The 17,722-nt window shown below is 42.4% G+C and overlaps 1 protein-coding gene across 1 annotated transcript in view; it reads right to left on the bottom strand.

Annotated features, from left to right (window-relative positions):
* Positions 1–416: 416 nt before the first annotated feature.
* HRH1 (histamine receptor H1) overlaps positions 417–17,722 on the bottom strand; it is a 73,707-nt gene continuing 56,401 nt past the window's right edge. Inside the window, exon 2 of the mRNA XM_045063316.1 lies at positions 417–3,120. Within this exon, the coding sequence (XP_044919251.1) occupies positions 1,622–3,120 (1,499 nt within the window). The 3' untranslated portion in view covers positions 417–1,621. The remainder of the gene's footprint in view (positions 3,121–17,722) is intronic.

The raw sequence follows: 17,722 nt of genomic DNA, 5'->3' as shown, positions 1-17,722 counted from the left end.
TAAAAGTCTCTTTCACTCTCCCAGTTTTAAGCAAGAGGAATTTTGGGAGATGCCAAGCTGAGAATGAAGCTTGTTATAAAAAGTAAGTTCTTTCCTAAAGACATTTACAAAGGTAACCAGAAACCAAAGAGAAACCCTATATAATATCTGACAGTACGTTTCAATATATCTTCTCAGTCGAAGAGACCCAGGAAGGTAGAATTAAATAAATCAAACTCAGTATAGTTTCAAATATCATATTTTAGGTAGGTAAAAATCTGTCATTCTAACAGATCATGCAAACAGGAACACAAGAGACAAAATACCAGCTTGTGCACGCACTCCATTTTGCTACATATATGACAGTTTGGCATTAAGTTTTAAAATATAAATCACAACCAGATTGCAATATAAACCCCAAGGAAAACTGGATGTTCCCATGACTTTGCTAGTTTTTACTGAAGAAGTGTGACTATAAAAGAACATGACAACTTTTCTTCAACAAACACAGCAGAACTCACAGATAAAAATGCACACTATGCCCTCAAGTACCACTTTCTGCAGCCTCGGGCATAGTCTACGTCAGCCATTCCTTCTCTCAACACATCTTTTTGGAACTGCCACCACTTTCAGGAAGTGTGTGTGTGTGTGTGTGTGTGTGTGTGTGTGTGTGTGTCTTGTATACTTAACAGGACAAATTTTTGCCTTTTGGAGGTAACATGTGACAACAAGCTGGAACCCCACTGGGTTTTCATTCTAACTGTGTGATGTCGGGCACCTTATTTCACCTCACCACACCTCAACTTGCTCCTCAATAACACCATCCTCCTGCTGTGGAGTGTCATAGAGCCTCAGTGAGATAAGCATGACCCAGCCTTCAAGAAATACGGCTTTCTTCTCCCCATTCCCATTTTTTTGTTTGTTTTTATTGTGCAACCATTTAAAAAATACCCCATTCCTCTTTCTTTTGAGGGTAGCTTTTATCATTATTTTGTTACTAGTCAAAAGGAATTGGGAGTTGAAAACAATGAATGTACAAGCTGCATAATTTCCTACCAACTCTAAGATGTGTGTGTGAAAGAGAAATAATAAGGCAGAATTTCCAACTTGGTTCAGACACAGGTACTGCAGAAAGCTGCAGAAGGGGCTCAGAGGAGAGATGTTCTGAGAAGTGACAGTCACAATGGAATTGCTGTCATGCCTATCAAGGTGACCCCTGGAAGGGACAGCATCAATCTGCATATGTAAGGTCTCTGCACAGTCCTATAACTCCATTCCAGGAAGGCTTGAGAGTTCCGTCTGATTCAGCAGTGAAACTCTCTCTACATGTCCCTTCAGTTTCCAATTAATTCCAGTCTTCAAGCTTGAATTACAATGAGAGTCTGAGGCAGGCTCCCACATTTCCTGAGGAGCAGGAGAACTCATCCAGATCTGATTCTCCTGGAAATATCCTGCTCTTTACTCAGCGTACACTGTCTGCTGACCACCTCCGCCATCTGCTATTCTGCCAACAGTCCCTTAGAACTTTCCAAGTTACCTAGTCCTTAAGACTAGTCTTTTGACTCCAGAAAGCCCAGGTGCCTGGCAACTCACAGGTCTTCATCCTCCATTTTCTTCAGAAACATCATTTTGGTTGCCTCCCTTAGGAACGAATGTGCAGAATTTTCTTGAATGTCTTCTTGAAGTTTTCATTGCACAAGGGGTAAATGAGGGGGTTCAGCGTGGAGTTGATATAGCCCAGCCAGATGGTGAACATGTGCACACGTTCATTGCAACAGCTCTTGCAGAAGGCAATGACCATGAAGAAGATGAAGTAAGGAATCCAGCAAAGGATGAAGGCCGCCATAATAAAACCCAATTGTTTGGCGGCCTTCCGTTCTCGGTTCATGTGCAGACCAGACACATACTGTCTTGAATGTGAACGGAGCCTCTTCCAAGTGAACTTGATATAATCCAGGCCTGTGCTAGATGCACTTCTAGGTTTACCTTTCCCTGATGCTGACTCTGTGGGGGTGTCTGAGTCTGTCCGAGAGAAGGACTGGCTATCACCGATGATCTGATCCTCTGATATCTCATTGGCCCCATGCATGTTCACGCTCTGTTCATCCATCCCGAGTGGGCCCTGGCTCTGGTCAATAGCTACATAACTCCTGCCACTCCCCTCTGCCTCAGTCTGCACCTGCACAATGTTAAGGGGAAAGCATGGAAGTTTGTCTACTTCTCTGTCCTCCTCTCGGCTGAACACACCTGGGGATTTCATCTCTTCTGGGTCTTGGGATGGTGGCTTCAAGACAGGCTCACCACTGGCATCTTTTGATTTCCTTTTCAGAACCTCCCAGGGAGACTCCTTCCCTGATTTCTTGGGCCCTGCCTTGGGATTCTCTGGCTTCATCTTTATGTCAGAGAAGGAAGGGAGGGATCCATTGATGAGCTCTCTGTGCTGACAGTGCTGTCGTACAGCCTTGTAGATCTTGGCGTAGAACCAGAGCATGAGCAAGGTAGGTAAATAGAAGTTGATGATGGCAGTCATGATCTTGAACCAGGTGACATCATAGAAGTCTGTCTCACACTTGTCTTCCCGGTGTCCCGAGGACTGTGACATAAAGTGATGCCATCCCAGAATAGGAATAATCCACAGGAAGGAGAGAAACCAGGCCCCCAAGATGGTGGCTGATGCTCGGGTCTTGGTACGATACTTCAGGTATCTGAGGGGCTGCTGGACAGAGCGATAGCGATCAATGCACAAGATGAAGACACTGAAAATGGATGCTGTGCTGGCCACGTAGTCCATGGAAAGCCAAAAGAGGCATAGAGGCTGGCCCCAGGACCACCTGGACATGAGGAGGTAGAGGATGTTCATGGGCATGACGACAGCCCCTACGATTAGGTCTGCCACGGAGAGGCTGACAATGTACAGGTTGCCCACAGTGTGCAGCTTCCGCTCGCTCCGCACAGCATACAGGACCAGCAGGTTGAGTGCCACTGTGACCAAGGAGATGGCACTCAGGACCACCACCAGGGGCATCAGTTGGGGGCTGGCTATGGTGGTCTTATTCCCCTCGCACATCTTGTCTTCGAAGGTGCAGGAAGAATTGGGAAGGGTCATTGGCACGAGAGCAGCCTTCAGCTGTGGCTCCCTCCCTGAGAAGAAAGACACAAGGATTAAGGTCAGAGCCTTGGAGATCAGTAGAGTCACTTGGGACCATCAAGTTGATCTAACTGGGGTTGTATGCTGTTTAAGGCAGTAGATACTGCTAGTTACCTACAGTCTATATACCCTTCTTCCTTAGTCATTCAATTCTTCATCCATTCAATGACTATTTAGTGAACTCCCAGCATCATTCTGGGCACTGGGAATATAGCAGTGAATAAAACAAAAAATCTCTGCCCTCCTCGAGTTTACATTCTAGTAAGGCAGCTGGGCAAAAGCAGGACAAAGTTTGTATAAGTCCCATGTTGCACGTGTTCTGGGAAGATGGACTCCATTCTGACTGGTCTAGGCTGGATATGGTACTCTAGTTTGAAGAAAACTGAGAAGCCCTAACAGAGTGTAAATCTCTCTTAATAACTTAGCAAAAGCAAACTACTTTCATGTTAGGACAAAGCCAGATAAATTCTTGAGATGAAAAATAAATTTGTATGATTTCTTAAAGATAAAAAGGTAGGCCCTAAGGCATTTGATCCTTCTGGGAGGAATCCTTGAGTTACTCTTATAAAAGCACCACGTGAGCAGCACTGATTTTGCCCCAGCTCTGCCACTGACATTCTGAGTGATCTCTCAGCCTGCATTTTCTCACGGGTCAAATGTGAAAGGCGGTGTGGGTGATCTCTAAAGGCTTTTCCAGGTATCCTGTTTAGAGTTTTGTTTTGGGTATTTTTCCATATTCTCCTCCAGCTCAGAACTGCCCATCAGAGCAACACTCCAGGTTCTTCGAGTGTGCCTCCTCTGAACAGCCTCACCTTCTCTTGTGACCCAGCCCTGCTCTCTGCTCTTGTCACTCTCTGCTGTCTGCCTGCCTGCCTTCCCCACTCACCCCTGTCAGCCTCAGCCATCAGCTTTGTGAGGATAATAGGCCCCAGATCTACAGCTTTAGCCTTCTCCTTCTCTACCTTTACATCCTGAATCAGGACCTCGTAGCTTCACCTTCAGCCCTGACCAAACTCACACCCCTTGGAATTGTCCACAGGCACCACAGGAAGGAGGAAAGAGGCTAGGGAGGTTCATCTCAGTTTTATTTTGGATTTTGGTTGGGACAAAGACAGAAGCAGTTCCCCAAACACTCCTACAGGTGGGTATTTTCAAGGTAGCTCCAACCACCCTCTGCAACCCTCTGTTGCCTTGAAGAAAGTTCTCTTTCCACATTTCTCATTGCACACAGAGAATCTCTTTTCACTGTGTGTATACTATTTGTCATTCAACAATGTGACAGAAAATGATTTTTTGATTTAAAAAATCATTGATTTTTTCCCTTTTTGACTAAAAAGAAAAGTTGTGATGATTGAATTGAGATTACTGAACTAAAAATTACTGTAGCATATTAAGCGTTTAGAGGTAAAATCTATGAGGTCTACAGCTTTGAAATGAATCAAAGAATTAGATGGATGGTTGGTTAGAAGGGATAAAGGAACAGACATAAAATAAAGCAGAAAGAGCAAAATGTTAATTCCTAACCTTGGTGGTAGATATATAGGTGTTTTCTGTACAATGCTTCCAACTTTTCTATTTTTTTTAATTTTTAATTTTTTATAAACATGTATTTTTATTCCCAGGGATACAGGTCTGTGAGCAACTTTTCTATTTTATCAGTAATTTTCCTAGGAAGACGTTGGGGAAAATTAACGTAGCACACATACGTTTATCTTCCTCACCTATCACTGTAAGCTTAGTTCTTTATCACATGTTCTCCTTCGTAGCTTAGACATGTTAGTTTGCATAAACATAAAAGCTAAAGATCAATACATATTTGTCAAATGGATGAGTGAGTGAGGGAGAGGCAGGTGCCACAAAGCATCTCCATTCAGAACTTACTTATTCAGGGGCGCCTGGGTGGCTCAGTGGGTTAAAGCCTCTGCCTTCAGCCTAGATCATGATTCCAGGGTCCTGGGGTCAAGCCCCGCATCGGGCTCTCTGCTCAGTGGGGAGCCTGCTTCCTTCTCTCTCTCTGCCTACTTGTGATCTCTGTCAAGTAAATAAATAAAATCTTTAAAAAAAAAAAAAAAGAACTTACTCACTCAATAGATATTTACCGGTAAAAGGTTCCCTTCAGCTCAGTGATCTGCTTCAGAGGCAAGAGAATCCACTTTTGCCCTCTGAAGCTATGGAATTTGGGGAGGATTCCTAGAAAGGCAACCGCAGCACCCTTCTGCTGCCTGCAGACCCATCTTGGCTGCTGCCTCCTGTGACCTCCTGTCCCACTCAGGACTGGCTACGTGATTTGCGGAGCCCAGTTTAAAATTAGAAATTAAACAATCATTAAGAATTTCAAGATGGCAACAGCAGAACATGAAACGGAGGCAGGGGCCCTCTTGAGCAAGAGTCTGTGTGGCTGCTGTATGCCACTCCTGCTCTCTGGCCCTTATACCCAATCCCGAACATGCCCTGACTGGTGAGATAACTAATGTAAGGTACTCTCACCTCCCTCAGGGATATGCATTTTAAAATGCAGATCACTGAATAGTTTTTTCTCTACAAATGCCAAAGGGACGTCAAGTTGAGTGTGGGATTGTGTGGGGACATGGATCCTCACTGTACCCTCATGCTACACAGGCCATGCTCCCTTCAGTCTGCCCAAACCCCAGAGGGTTCTGAGGGGCTCTCTCTGGGATCAAGGTCAAGCCTACAGAAAAGGTGAAGGCAATGGGCTGTTCTTTGAGAAGAGAACAGAAGCTCAAGGAGGCACTTCGGACAGGACAATTGGAAAAGAAAGGTGGGTGCCTATAAATCCTTTAGAGCTCTGTGTCCTTTGAGAAGCAGGAGACGAAGGAGAGGGTTCTCCTCCTAGCTCTGCCACTTGATAGGCTGTGTGGAGCTTGGATAAACAGCCACACCTCCAATTTTCTTACCTGTAAAGCAGGGAAACATCATTATCTCCCTCCCTAGGCTGCTGAGAGGGTCCTCTGAGGCAGTTGGGGTGGAAAAGCTCTGCTAATTCCCCAGGTAATGAGGACCGGGTGACAAGCAGAAATGAATCCCTTTTCTCTAAAGAGGTTTGTGTGCACAAGCAAGCCATCATTTTTGAATTAAAGCAATGGCTCCATTCCAAAACCATTAGCTGCAGTGGGACTTTTTCCAGCATGATTACAAATAGTCTAATCCAATCAGGCCTATGTGGCAGCAAGTAAACAAAGGTAGTCCACATCTCTTCCAGTTCCTTGGGAATGCTGACTGGAGCAGCTAAGATTGTAAGGAGCCAAGCCAAGCCAAGCGTTTCAGATATTAGTTATTAAATGTCTCCCACAAGCCCATAGGGAGGTCTTATGATGATCTCCAAAGTACAGATGAGGAAACGGTCAGCTCAGACTCAGAGAGGTGAAGTAACCAACTCAGGGTCACACAGCTAGGAAGACACTGATAAACTCAAGATTCCAACCTGGGTCTATCTCTTTTTCAACCTTTGTTCTATTGACATTTTGAACGGGATAATTCTTTGTTGTGAAGGACTGTTCTGTGCATTGTTGGCTGTTTCACAGTATCCCTGGTCTCTGCTTGCTAGGTGCCAGTAGCATCCTCCCCCTCTTCCCAGTCGTGACAACCAAAAATATCTCTAGACATTGCCAGATATCCATTGGGAGCCAAAAATGATCCTTAGTTTAGATCTATGGTCTAACTGAAGAATAAACACCTTGAACTGCCAAAGAATACAGCTTTCTGCTCAAGGTAAAAAAGGGTAGATGTTATCTAACAATGCAATGAATTGTCTTGATAGATTATTTTCTTTGGCCCTTCATTCTTTTAGCTGGCTGGAATGGTAGTAGGATGAATAGGGCTTACGCAGCCTTCTTGGGACCATGAGGAAGGGCCACAAAATGAGAAGCAGCAATTTGGATGGAGCTGAGGTCTCTGATGACTGCAAAGCTGCCAAACCAGTCAGGGCTCTCCCTCTCTGGGATAGGTTAGGTTAGGTTTTCTATCACACACAGCCAAACCAAATCCTAATTGATACACAGTCCCTGACTTCAAGGAATTTGTCCATTAACATGAGAATAAAGACAAAAGATAAAGGAACAGCATCAAAAAATTAAAAAAAAATTCTAGAATGTAACCTGCACAAATATGATGACTGAAGTAAGATCAAAGCAGGTGACAGGACAGAGGAAGGAGGGACAGCCTCTCTCAAGGTAGAGTGCAGATGTCAAGAAGAACATTGGAGAAGGAGTGATGTGTGAGCTGCGCTTCAAAGGATGAGTAAAAGTTCACCAGGAGGAAAGAAGAGAAATTTAAGGATGAAGAAAAAAAGAATAAAAGTATAGAGCTGAGGGGTGCCTCTGCCTTCAGCTCAGGTCATGATCTCAAGGTTCTGGGATCGAGCCCTGCATTGGGCTCTCTGCTCAGTGGAGAGCCTGCTTCCCCCTTTCTCTCTGCCTGCCTCTCTGCCTACTTGTGATCTCTCTCTCTCTAACAAATAAATAAAATAAAATTTAAAAAATTTAAAAAGTACAGAGCTGAGTGTGAGGAATTGGGAGGGAATTGTTGGAATGAGGAATCTGGGAAGGCATCAGGGGATAAGGTGTCAGAAAGCTCTTTTATACCTCTATGCTTTTGCTTGTGATGTTTCCCTGTATGGAGCACCCTTTGCCTGGAAACTCTTAGTTGCTCTCCCTCTGCATCCCCACAATGCCTCTAACACCCCTTGATAACACCGAGCTTATCATTCTTTCTTCAGCTGATTGTCCCTAACTAAACAGGGAGTACCCACTGAGGGGCACGGAAAGTGTCTACTATTTCTGTTTCCAACGTGAGACACCAATTACTATCAAGGAGACACCCCCTTCTTTACAGCAGGGCCACCCCTTTTCCTCCACCACCATTGTCCCATGCTGGTGCCATGCAGGTACATGAGGGATGCTCAATGGACATTTGTTGGATGGGCTCTGAAAAGCAAGACATGAATGAAGAGTAGCAGGAAACGCAGGAGGAAGAATCCAACTGCAGAAAGCATGGGCTTGGGGCGCCTGGGTGGCTCAGTGGGTTAAGCCTCTGCCTTCAGCTCAGGTCATGATCTCAGGTCCTGGGATCAAGGCCCGAATTGGGCCCCCCACCCCTTGCCCGCCCGCCTCTCTGCCTCCTTGTCATCTCTGTAAATAAATAAATAAAAGTCTTTTTTAAAAAAAAAAAAAAAGGAAAGCATGGGCTTATTTTTCACAAAGATGCCTACATCAACAAAAATCAGGGTAAGATTTATGCTATTGATGAATATTGATAACCTTCATTTGACTTTTCTATTTTTTCCTGGAAACTTTACTGTTGAAAATTTCTCTCATGGTAATCCAAAACATGAATATAGATTTATGCACAAGGATGCTTACCGCAACATCATTTAAGATAGCCAATAAAAGAAAAGAAATCTAACATCTGGGAACTAAACATATTATGGGATAGTTACAGAATGGAATATCATGAAGTCACTGATAATCACATTTATGGACCACCATTAGTAGTATGGAAAAATGCTTACAATGAAATTAAATTTACAGATGCTGTTTATCCTGGATGATGTCCATTCTGTTATTAGGTTTAGTATAAGGGTGAGTCTCAGTTAGGTTATATTAACAGTGGTTTCCTATGGGTGGTGGGTGATGTTTATTATCTTTGGCATTTCCCAAGATATCAACAATAAGAGCATCTTTGTTTTATAACAGGGGAAAATAAGAACTAACTGCATTCATTTTTAAAAAACAAGATAAAATAGATTTATTCCATTGGGGAAAAATTTTTAAGGAAAGGTCTTCCACATTCTTAGCACATCTTTTATTTTCTTTAGTGAAGCGTGAGAGTTTGGGATTCCTTTCTTGATACATTCTAAATTGCCTCACCCACCACTCCTCATTCCAAACTGTTCTACCCTCTGAGACTCATTTGCATTGGATGTTTATCTTAGTCAGTTCAGTCTGAACATTAGTTTCTTCGCTCCAATTCTAAGAGTGAGGTGCCATGCATGAAAGTACCCCAAATATTGCATATTCCCATTGAGTGTCGCCAAGGTATAATTTCCATAAAACATCCAGGCTTATCACTGCCACTGGCTGTGGTGCAGAGAGCAGACTGCAAATAGCAAAATCCTGTTATAAACCTGGTGCTGTAGGAACATGCCTGATTTTGAATGTAGGGCAGTGCTGGGTTGAGAATTAGCCTCTGGGTAAGATGCAAGAGGTAGATGACCTTGTGGGGAGAGAGTGGCCCTGAAGATTTTTTCTGGGGGTGAAGGTGCACATTTAAATGTCTAAAGAGTCAGGAAGGGAAAGTTAGTAAGAACAGGGACTCTGTGTCTGGAGGAAGAGGAAATGGTGGGGACTGGGGAAACCTGGAGAGCACATTCTGTCTGAAGAGGACAACTCTTGCTCAGATGCCACCAACGGCTGCAGGCCCAGATCTGCCTGTTTTAAAAATGAAGCATAAAAGCTGGATGTTTACATGGAATCTTTTAGTTTTAAAATGTCACTTATTGCAGCCCCAGGGTGGTTCAGTTGGTTAAGCATCTGAGGATGCCAGGGGTCCTGGGATTGAGGTTGGCATCAGGCTCCTTGTTCAGCAAGGAGCCTGCCTCTCCCTTTCCCTCTCCCTCTGTCTCCCCCCCACCACTTTCTCTCAAATAAATAAATAAAATATTTTTTAAAAATAAATAAAATATCCCTTATTTAGTTTTTTTCATTTGTTTTCTTGAACACTTGAAAACAGGTCAAGCAATAACAAATTTTGAGAATGTGACCTGTGAGCCCCAAGCTGGAAATGTCAAGCTAGTTCACAGGGAATCTGGAGTGCTGATACAAGATAATGACCCTAGAATAGACCCCTTTTGGGGTAGCTGCCCAATTCACAAGCTTCCTTCTCGGGGAACCATCATCCATCTAGGAGTAGATACTGGCAGCCAAATTTATACCATGTAAACGTGACCTCTAATAATGTGATTGGACTGTAGGATGTCATCTGAGCTAGAAGGGCTAAGTTGCATTCTTTCTTCTAGAAAACTGGGATGGGGGTTGTGCAGCCAAGACAGTCTATTGGTCTCATGAACTGAAGTGACAAGAAAGGGGAGGGATTGTGGCTACCATTGAGGGGCAGTGGTGCTCATATGCAGATGCCCTGAAGCAGAGGAAAGGTTGTAACAAGGCAGGGAACAAATGTCATGACCTGTGCTGGAATAACTGATCTCTCCCTGTGCAAAGATGAATCTAGACCTCTCCCCCTCACACCTTATATAAAAATCAACTCAAAATTGACAATAGTACTAAATGTAACAGCTAAACATCTTAAAACTATCAGAAGAAATCACAGGAGAAAAGCTTTGAAATCTTGAGTTAGCTGAAGACTTCTCAGATATAATACCAAAGACATAACCCATAAAGGAGAAAATTAAGTTAGACTTTGTCAAAATTTAAAACTCCTGTGTTTCAAAAGGCACCAGGAAGAGAGTAAGAAGCTATAGAATGGGAGAAAACATTTGTACCTCTGATGGACGCAGAATGTATAAATAACTCTTCCAACTCAATAGTAATAAGACAAAAAACCCAATTTAAAAATTGGCAATGGATCTGAATAGACATTTTACCCAAGAGAGTATAAGAATGGCTCAGAAACTCATAAAAAGATGTTCAACATCATTAGTCATCAGGAAAATGCAAATCAAAACCACACTGAGATACCACTTCACACCCACTGGTTGACTATACTTTTAAAAGACAGACAATAATAAGCGTTAATGAGAATGTTGAGAAATTAGAACACTCCTATAGTGCTGGTGGGAATGAAAAATGGTGCAGCCACTGTGGAAAAATCGGGCAGTTCCTCAAACAGTTAAATGGAGTTACCATGATAACCAGTGATTCTTACCTAGATATCTACTCAAGACAATGGAAGATGCTCATCCACATAAAAATTTGTATGTGAATGTCTCTAGTATTATAAAAATAGCCAAAACGTGGAAACAACCCAGATATTCATCAACTGGTGAATGGATAATCAAAATACGGCATGGATGAACTACAAAAACATCAGGCAAGTAAAAGCAACTACCCACAAAAGGCAACATATTGTATGATTCCACTTACAGGAAAAGTCCAGGATAGAAGATCCATAGAGACAGAAAGTGGATTAGTGGTTGTCTGAGACTGGGGGTGGAAACAGGAAGGAGTCTTTGGGAGTGATGGCAATGTTCTAAAATTGAATTCTGATGATGATTATACACTCTGGACATTTACTAAAAATAATTGAATTATATGATTTACTCAGAATGGGTGAATTTTGTGGTATATAGATAATATATCAAAAAAGTTGATTAAAAATAAATTCAGGGACGCCTGGGAGGCTCAGTCAGTTAAGTGTCTGCCTTAGGCTCAGGTCATGATCCCAGGCTTCTGGGATGAGTCCCGATTCTGATTCCACGCTCAGCGGGGGAGCCTGCTTCTCCCTCTTCCACACCCCCTTGCTTGTGCTTATGCTCTCTCTGACAGATAAATAAATAAAATTCAAAAAAAAAAAAAAAGAGAAAGAAATTTGGTGGTCCAAGCAAGAGGCTTTCTAGGTTTCCAGACTTCTGTCTGTTTTAAAAACTTGTTTTGGTACACTAGTATTGCTTTCTAAAATACTTACCAGGCACCAGAATTTTTTTAAGGGAAATAAAGGGGTGTTAGGTAGATAAGGATTAAACTAAGGGTAGATCCTAGAGAATCACTGGAGTTGGGTCACAATTTTGACTCTGAGCTTCCCAGGAGCCACAGCAAAGAGGAAAAACAGGATCAATTACATGATTCTAGTGTCATTAGCAATGTCATAATTAGCAATATCATAAGCAAAATAGTTGCTTAGCAGAAAGACAGCTTTAGCTGGAACTATGATTTTAGATAAAATGGTTTCTTAGAGTGGGAGGCACACTGCGATGTGACATTGCAACTTCTTAATCCTTAGGCAGTAGAGTGGACAAAACTTAGCTATATCAACTCTTTCCTCCTGTGCATCCATGATCCTCTCTCATTTTATAATTTGGCTTAAGACTTTGGGTTTGTTTATTGGCTCTTTCCAAGCCCCACCACTGGTATGACAGGCTGGGATTTTGAAATTAGGCCAGGAATGGGAAGCCAAAGCATAATTATCACTAAATGTCAAACAAAAGAAGCAGAAAAAGCCCAGCTCCATTCTTGCTTACCCTCTGATATTGAAAAGCAATGAATGGGAAGAAAAAGTAGTATTTCAAAGGGGCTTCCTATGACATACCAGCATTGGGCTGCAAGGGTTTCCATGTTGCTTCACTGAATCATCGCAGTGCAGGTTATGATAAAGGAATCATTTTTTGCCCCTATTTTAATGATGAGGAAACAGAGGTCTCTGGAGTTTATACAATTTTTGGTGCCCTGCACTAAGATCCAAAGATGACTGAAGAATAAGTCCCTTAATAGCCCAAGTGATACCTGCCTTCTAGGCTATTTAAGGGGCTTCAGACCACCTCCCCTAACCCACCCACCTTTTCACTATAGTAAGAAAGAGAGATAGAAGTAAATACATGCTTTAAATAAACATTTCATGGCATTGGTACTACGAACATTTGTGCTAACATTAGACAAGGACACTGTACACAACACCAGGCCCAGCATACACACACGTATCACTTCAGGACACAATGAATAATGTTTTATTTTTGTTCCAAGTCCCGGAGATTAAGCCTTGAGAAAGGTACTTTCAAAGAACAAAGTTATCCAGCCTGTTTCCTTCTTGAGAAAAAAAAGAATTATGTATGATATTGAAGTAAATAAAAGAGCTGGCAGAAGATAAAGGAGAGGCAAATGAGATGTTTACAAGAGAAAACTCCTAGATAATTGGGAGTTTCTTTAATATCTGTCTCTTTCAGTCAAGGGACCCCCTGCCTGATTGTGCAGCAGCCATGCCAGCACCATACCGGGGGCTCTTCAGCGCCACCTGCTGGCCAAGCCTCCTACTGGTACTGGGCCAGGCTCGTCTCTAGACTGAGGTTATACGTGTACACTAGCATAGGTGGGTGTGAATCAGTCTGGCGGCTCGTTGCATTCTCATATGCATTTACTTATCCATCCATCCATCCATCCATCCATCCATCCATTCATCCATCCATCTTCTCTTCTTTCCACCAATCCACCCATTCAAAACTCCTTATTGAGGCATCAGGCACAGATGCTATGCTAGGTGAAAAATAGACACAACCCCATTGCTCATGGAACTCATGGCCTATACCAATGGTTCTCAACCTTGACTACCTGTGACATCTATTTCAGGGAAGACTGAGTACAGGTACTTTTCCCTATTTTTCTGTTAAGTACAATTAAAAAAAAAAACCCTGAACATTATATTTAAAATAAACATAAGACAACTCTAAAAGGCAGAGAGGCAAAGGCAGACCAGCTAGGGATCCCTGAACCCAAAGAATGACACAGTGTTAGTTCCCTGGGTTTTTGTTTGGCCATATATATCTGAGACTTTGAGCCACAAAGGATGGCAGATCAGAAATGCCAATGGGCACAGATAAATAAACAAAACAGATAAATTTAAAAAAGCCCCTCCCCCCCGCCAAAGCCTGCTGTGTCTAGCCAAAGGACCAGGAAAGGAGAAGCATAGCAAAATAGAAAACTTCTAGACTAAAATTGGTCTACTTGCAGTCAAACACCACAGAAAACACTAGAGTCCCATTCCCATCCTGGCCAGCAGAGGCTGAGGGGAGCCAAGATGTTCACCGTTGTCAGACTACAAGGTGATGTGACTCTCTTGCTGGGGACGTGTCCCTACTGTCCTTAAGAAGGACTTTCATCCTCATCAGGTAGAGATCAGCCCTGCAGCCCACCCCCCAGAGTCAGTGGAGGCCACATGGGGAGCAGTAAGGATGCACCTCTATCCCTCCCAGCCAGGGAGTTATTCCTGGAGGCCTGGGAGGGAGCCAGAACTTGTTCATGCTCATGAGTAATAAAGACCCATTCCCCTTCAGGTATCACAGAAGCTGATCAGGGAATCTGGACTTCTACCCCCACCTGGAAGTAATGAGATGGCATACCCCCTTCTCACTGCCTCCTGCTTCCCCTGCCAGAGCAGTGTCCCATAACACCAGATAAAACAGAAGACTTAAATTTGATACAGAATCTCAAATGCCCACCTAAAACACACACATTTCAGTTGAAAATCATTTCTCATATAAAAAACTGGGAAGAGCTCATACAGAATTTTTCTTAAAGCAATCAATAGATACCAATGTCAAAATGACAGGGATGCTAGGATGATGCAACAAACACTTAAAGTAACCATCATAAAAATGCTTCATTGTGCATATGGGAACATCCTTGAAACAAATGAGAAAATAGAAAGTCTGGGAAAAGAAACAGAAGAAAAACGAACCAAAATGGAAATTTTAGAACCAAAACATCTGGTAATTAAAATAAAAACTCAGTGGTTGGGTTCAACATCAAGATGGAGGAAGAGAGAAAAAAAATTAGTGAACTGGAAGATAGGACAATAGAAATTACCTATTGTCCTCGAAGATAGGACAATTACCTATTGTCCTGGAAGATAGGACAATAAAAATGACCCAATAAAAATATATGTTTATAAAAAATAAAAAATTTTTTTTAAAAAATGACCCAATCTGAACATCAGAAGGAAAACAGACTGGAAGCTAAAAAAAAAAGTCCCAGAGATCTGTAGGACTATATAACAAAAGACTTAACACTCATGTAGGCATAGTCCTGGAAGTTGACAATAAAGAGTATACATATGAAAAGGCACTTGAAGAAAACTTCCTAAATTTGGTAAGAGACATAAACCTTCATCAAGAAGCTGGGTGAACCTCAAACAGGATAACTGCCTCTCGAAACCCACACCAGGATACATAATAGTTAAACTTTGGAAAACTAAAGGAAAAAAATCTTGAAAGTAGCCAAAGAAAAACACTTTACTATAATGAGAATGACAACAGATTTCTCATCAGAAAATGTGGAGATGAGAAGGAAGTGACATGAGATTTTCAGAATCCAAAGGGAAAGAAATGTCAACCCAGCAAGACTTGTATGCTAAAAACTACAAAATGCTGATGAAAGAAATAAAAGATCTAAATAAATGAGGAGATACACGGTGTTCACAGAGTAGAAGATTTGGCTTAATAGATGTGTCAACTCTCCCCAAACTGATGTACAGATTTAATGCAATTAATGCCCAAATCTCAGCAAGGTGTCTTGTAGATATGAAGGAGACCATTCTAAAATTTATATGGAAGGACAAAGGAACTAGAGGATGAAGAGTCGCATGCTCTTCTGACTGAATCAGCCAGGCACCCCTGAATTTCTACTTATCACACAAAACTCATCTTAAAATTTCCTTCTTCTTCGAAGCTTTCCTATATCCTTTAGCCACATCTAAGAATTCCTTCCTCTGGGTTCCCACAGTATTGTTTCCATATCTCTATTTTTCCTTTAAGATCTTTTTATTTATTTGAGAGGGAGAGAAAGAATCTCAAGCAGACTCCATGCTGAGCGAGGAATCTGATGGGGGGCTCTATCTCATGACCCCAAGATCAAGTTATGATTCCAGAGTCCTGAAATCAAGACTTACATCAGGCTCCCTGCTGAGTGGGGAGTCTGCTTGTCCCTCTCTCTCTGCCCCCATTTGGGCTCTCTCTCTCTCACTCTTTCTCAAATAGATAAATAATAAATAAATCTTTTAAAAAAATAAAGAAAAATACTAATGTCTGGCTCCCACCCTTAGACAAGATTCTGATTTTCTTTTTGTGAAGTGTGGTCTGATTATCAGGATTTTTGAAAACTCTCCAGATCCAGCCAAGACTGTGAACCATTGCTTAACCAAAGCTGAATGGTAGGAGGAGCTCAGTAAATGAAGAATGAGTGAATGGATGAATTCTTACTCTAACACATCACAGTCCTGACCCAACATGACCATTTTTAGGGTTTCATGCTATGCTAATTCATTAATATATTCAGGAACTATTAATTAAGCAATAATGCAGTACCAGGTGTTATGCTAGGCCACGCTGCTGGAGATGAAAACATGAGTAAGACTCTCACTTCTCCCCCTGTTCCAATGTGCCTTTGGGAAAGCTGGGGCTGTGTCCTTGTTCGTCCAAGAACTTTCTGTCCTGCTGGTTAATTGGCCAGTACCAACAGCAATCATCTCCCCAGTGGCTGACAGCAAACCTTCCTCCTGGCTGCTTCCTTCAGCAAATGTAAGGACAGACTATATAAATTCCCAGAGAGAAAGTTCCTGGAGGGTAGGAGTGAGTGAACTGAGCAAAAAGAAAGTGGTCCTGTCTAGATCTCTCCAAGCACTGCAGAAGTTACTGGTGAATCTCACAGGTGGCCGACTCAGGTGAGTCTCACAGGAGAAACCCTGTGCTACTTAAATAAACTTCCTTCTGGGTGTGTATTTACACAAAGAAAGTCAAAGGCCTTAGGATATGATTAAGATCTGAACTACCTCACACTTAAAGAGAACTTCCTTCCCAGTTGCTGCCTTCTCATATTCAGAGCTGCTTTAAGATTTGTACCACAGATTACTGAAAAGCAGAGATAATAACCATTTGTGCCATTGCTGTTCTGGTTCAGACTTTGATAATATCTCTCCTCCACTTTTTTTTTTTAAACTTATAATGTATTATTTGCCCCAGGGCTACAGGTCTGTGAATCATCAGGCTTACACATTTCACAGTACTCACCATAGAACATACCCTCCCAAAGTCCATAACCCAGCCACCCGTATCCCTACCCCCCCCAACCCCCAGCAACCCTCAATTTGTTTCATGAGATTAAGAGTCTCTTACAGTTGTCTTCCTCCCGGTCCCACCTTGTTTCATTTTTTCCTTCCCTACCCCCTACAACCCCTCACCCTGCCTCTCAAATTCCTCATATAAGAGAGATCATATGATAATTGTCTTTCTCTGATTGACTTATTTCGCTCTCTGTTCCACTGTTTTAACAGTTTCCAAATTGGTCATCCTGATTCTGATCTGGGTGCCCTCGGCCCATCCTACATGCAGCAGCCAGATAATCTTTCTAAAAAACCACGCCTCCAATCACCTCTTTCTCTTACGGAAACTCTAATGGCTTGCCATGGCTGTCCGGCCACAATTGGATACACTGGGTAATCCTCCTATGTGTAATACAAGGATAACCCAAATGAAACGGGGCTGTTTTGTACCCAGTCTAACCATGGTACTATATTCAGAAGAAATTCAACTCTAACATCCAGGAAGAAAACAAATGGGAAATAACTTAAACCTCTTCTGAAGACTCTTAAAAAGGCAAAAAAAAAAAAAAATCCTAAAGCACCTCTTGTCCCATCTATTACCCTACTGTGCCACTTCCTGGGTCATCTGCCTGCCATTGAATCTCCTCTTCTCTTCTCAAAAACTGTAGTCTGCCCTTCTACTCTACCTTTCTCCCATCCACACTCCAATCTTTCTGACCTGTTGAAGTCAACTTGCATTTTTAACAGAAATCCACTTTGCTTTCCTGATGTTTTCTTTACTCATAAATTACTCCAATCAGCACAAGAGAAGCCCAAGAG

Source organism: Mustela putorius, unplaced genomic scaffold (assembly GCF_011764305.1).
Source record: "Mustela putorius furo isolate JIRA1106 unplaced genomic scaffold, ASM1176430v1.1 tig00003850_pilon_pilon_pilon, whole genome shotgun sequence".
Taxonomy (NCBI): Eukaryota; Metazoa; Chordata; class Mammalia; order Carnivora; family Mustelidae; genus Mustela; species Mustela putorius.
This window is presented reverse-complemented; position numbering and strand designations above follow the sequence as displayed.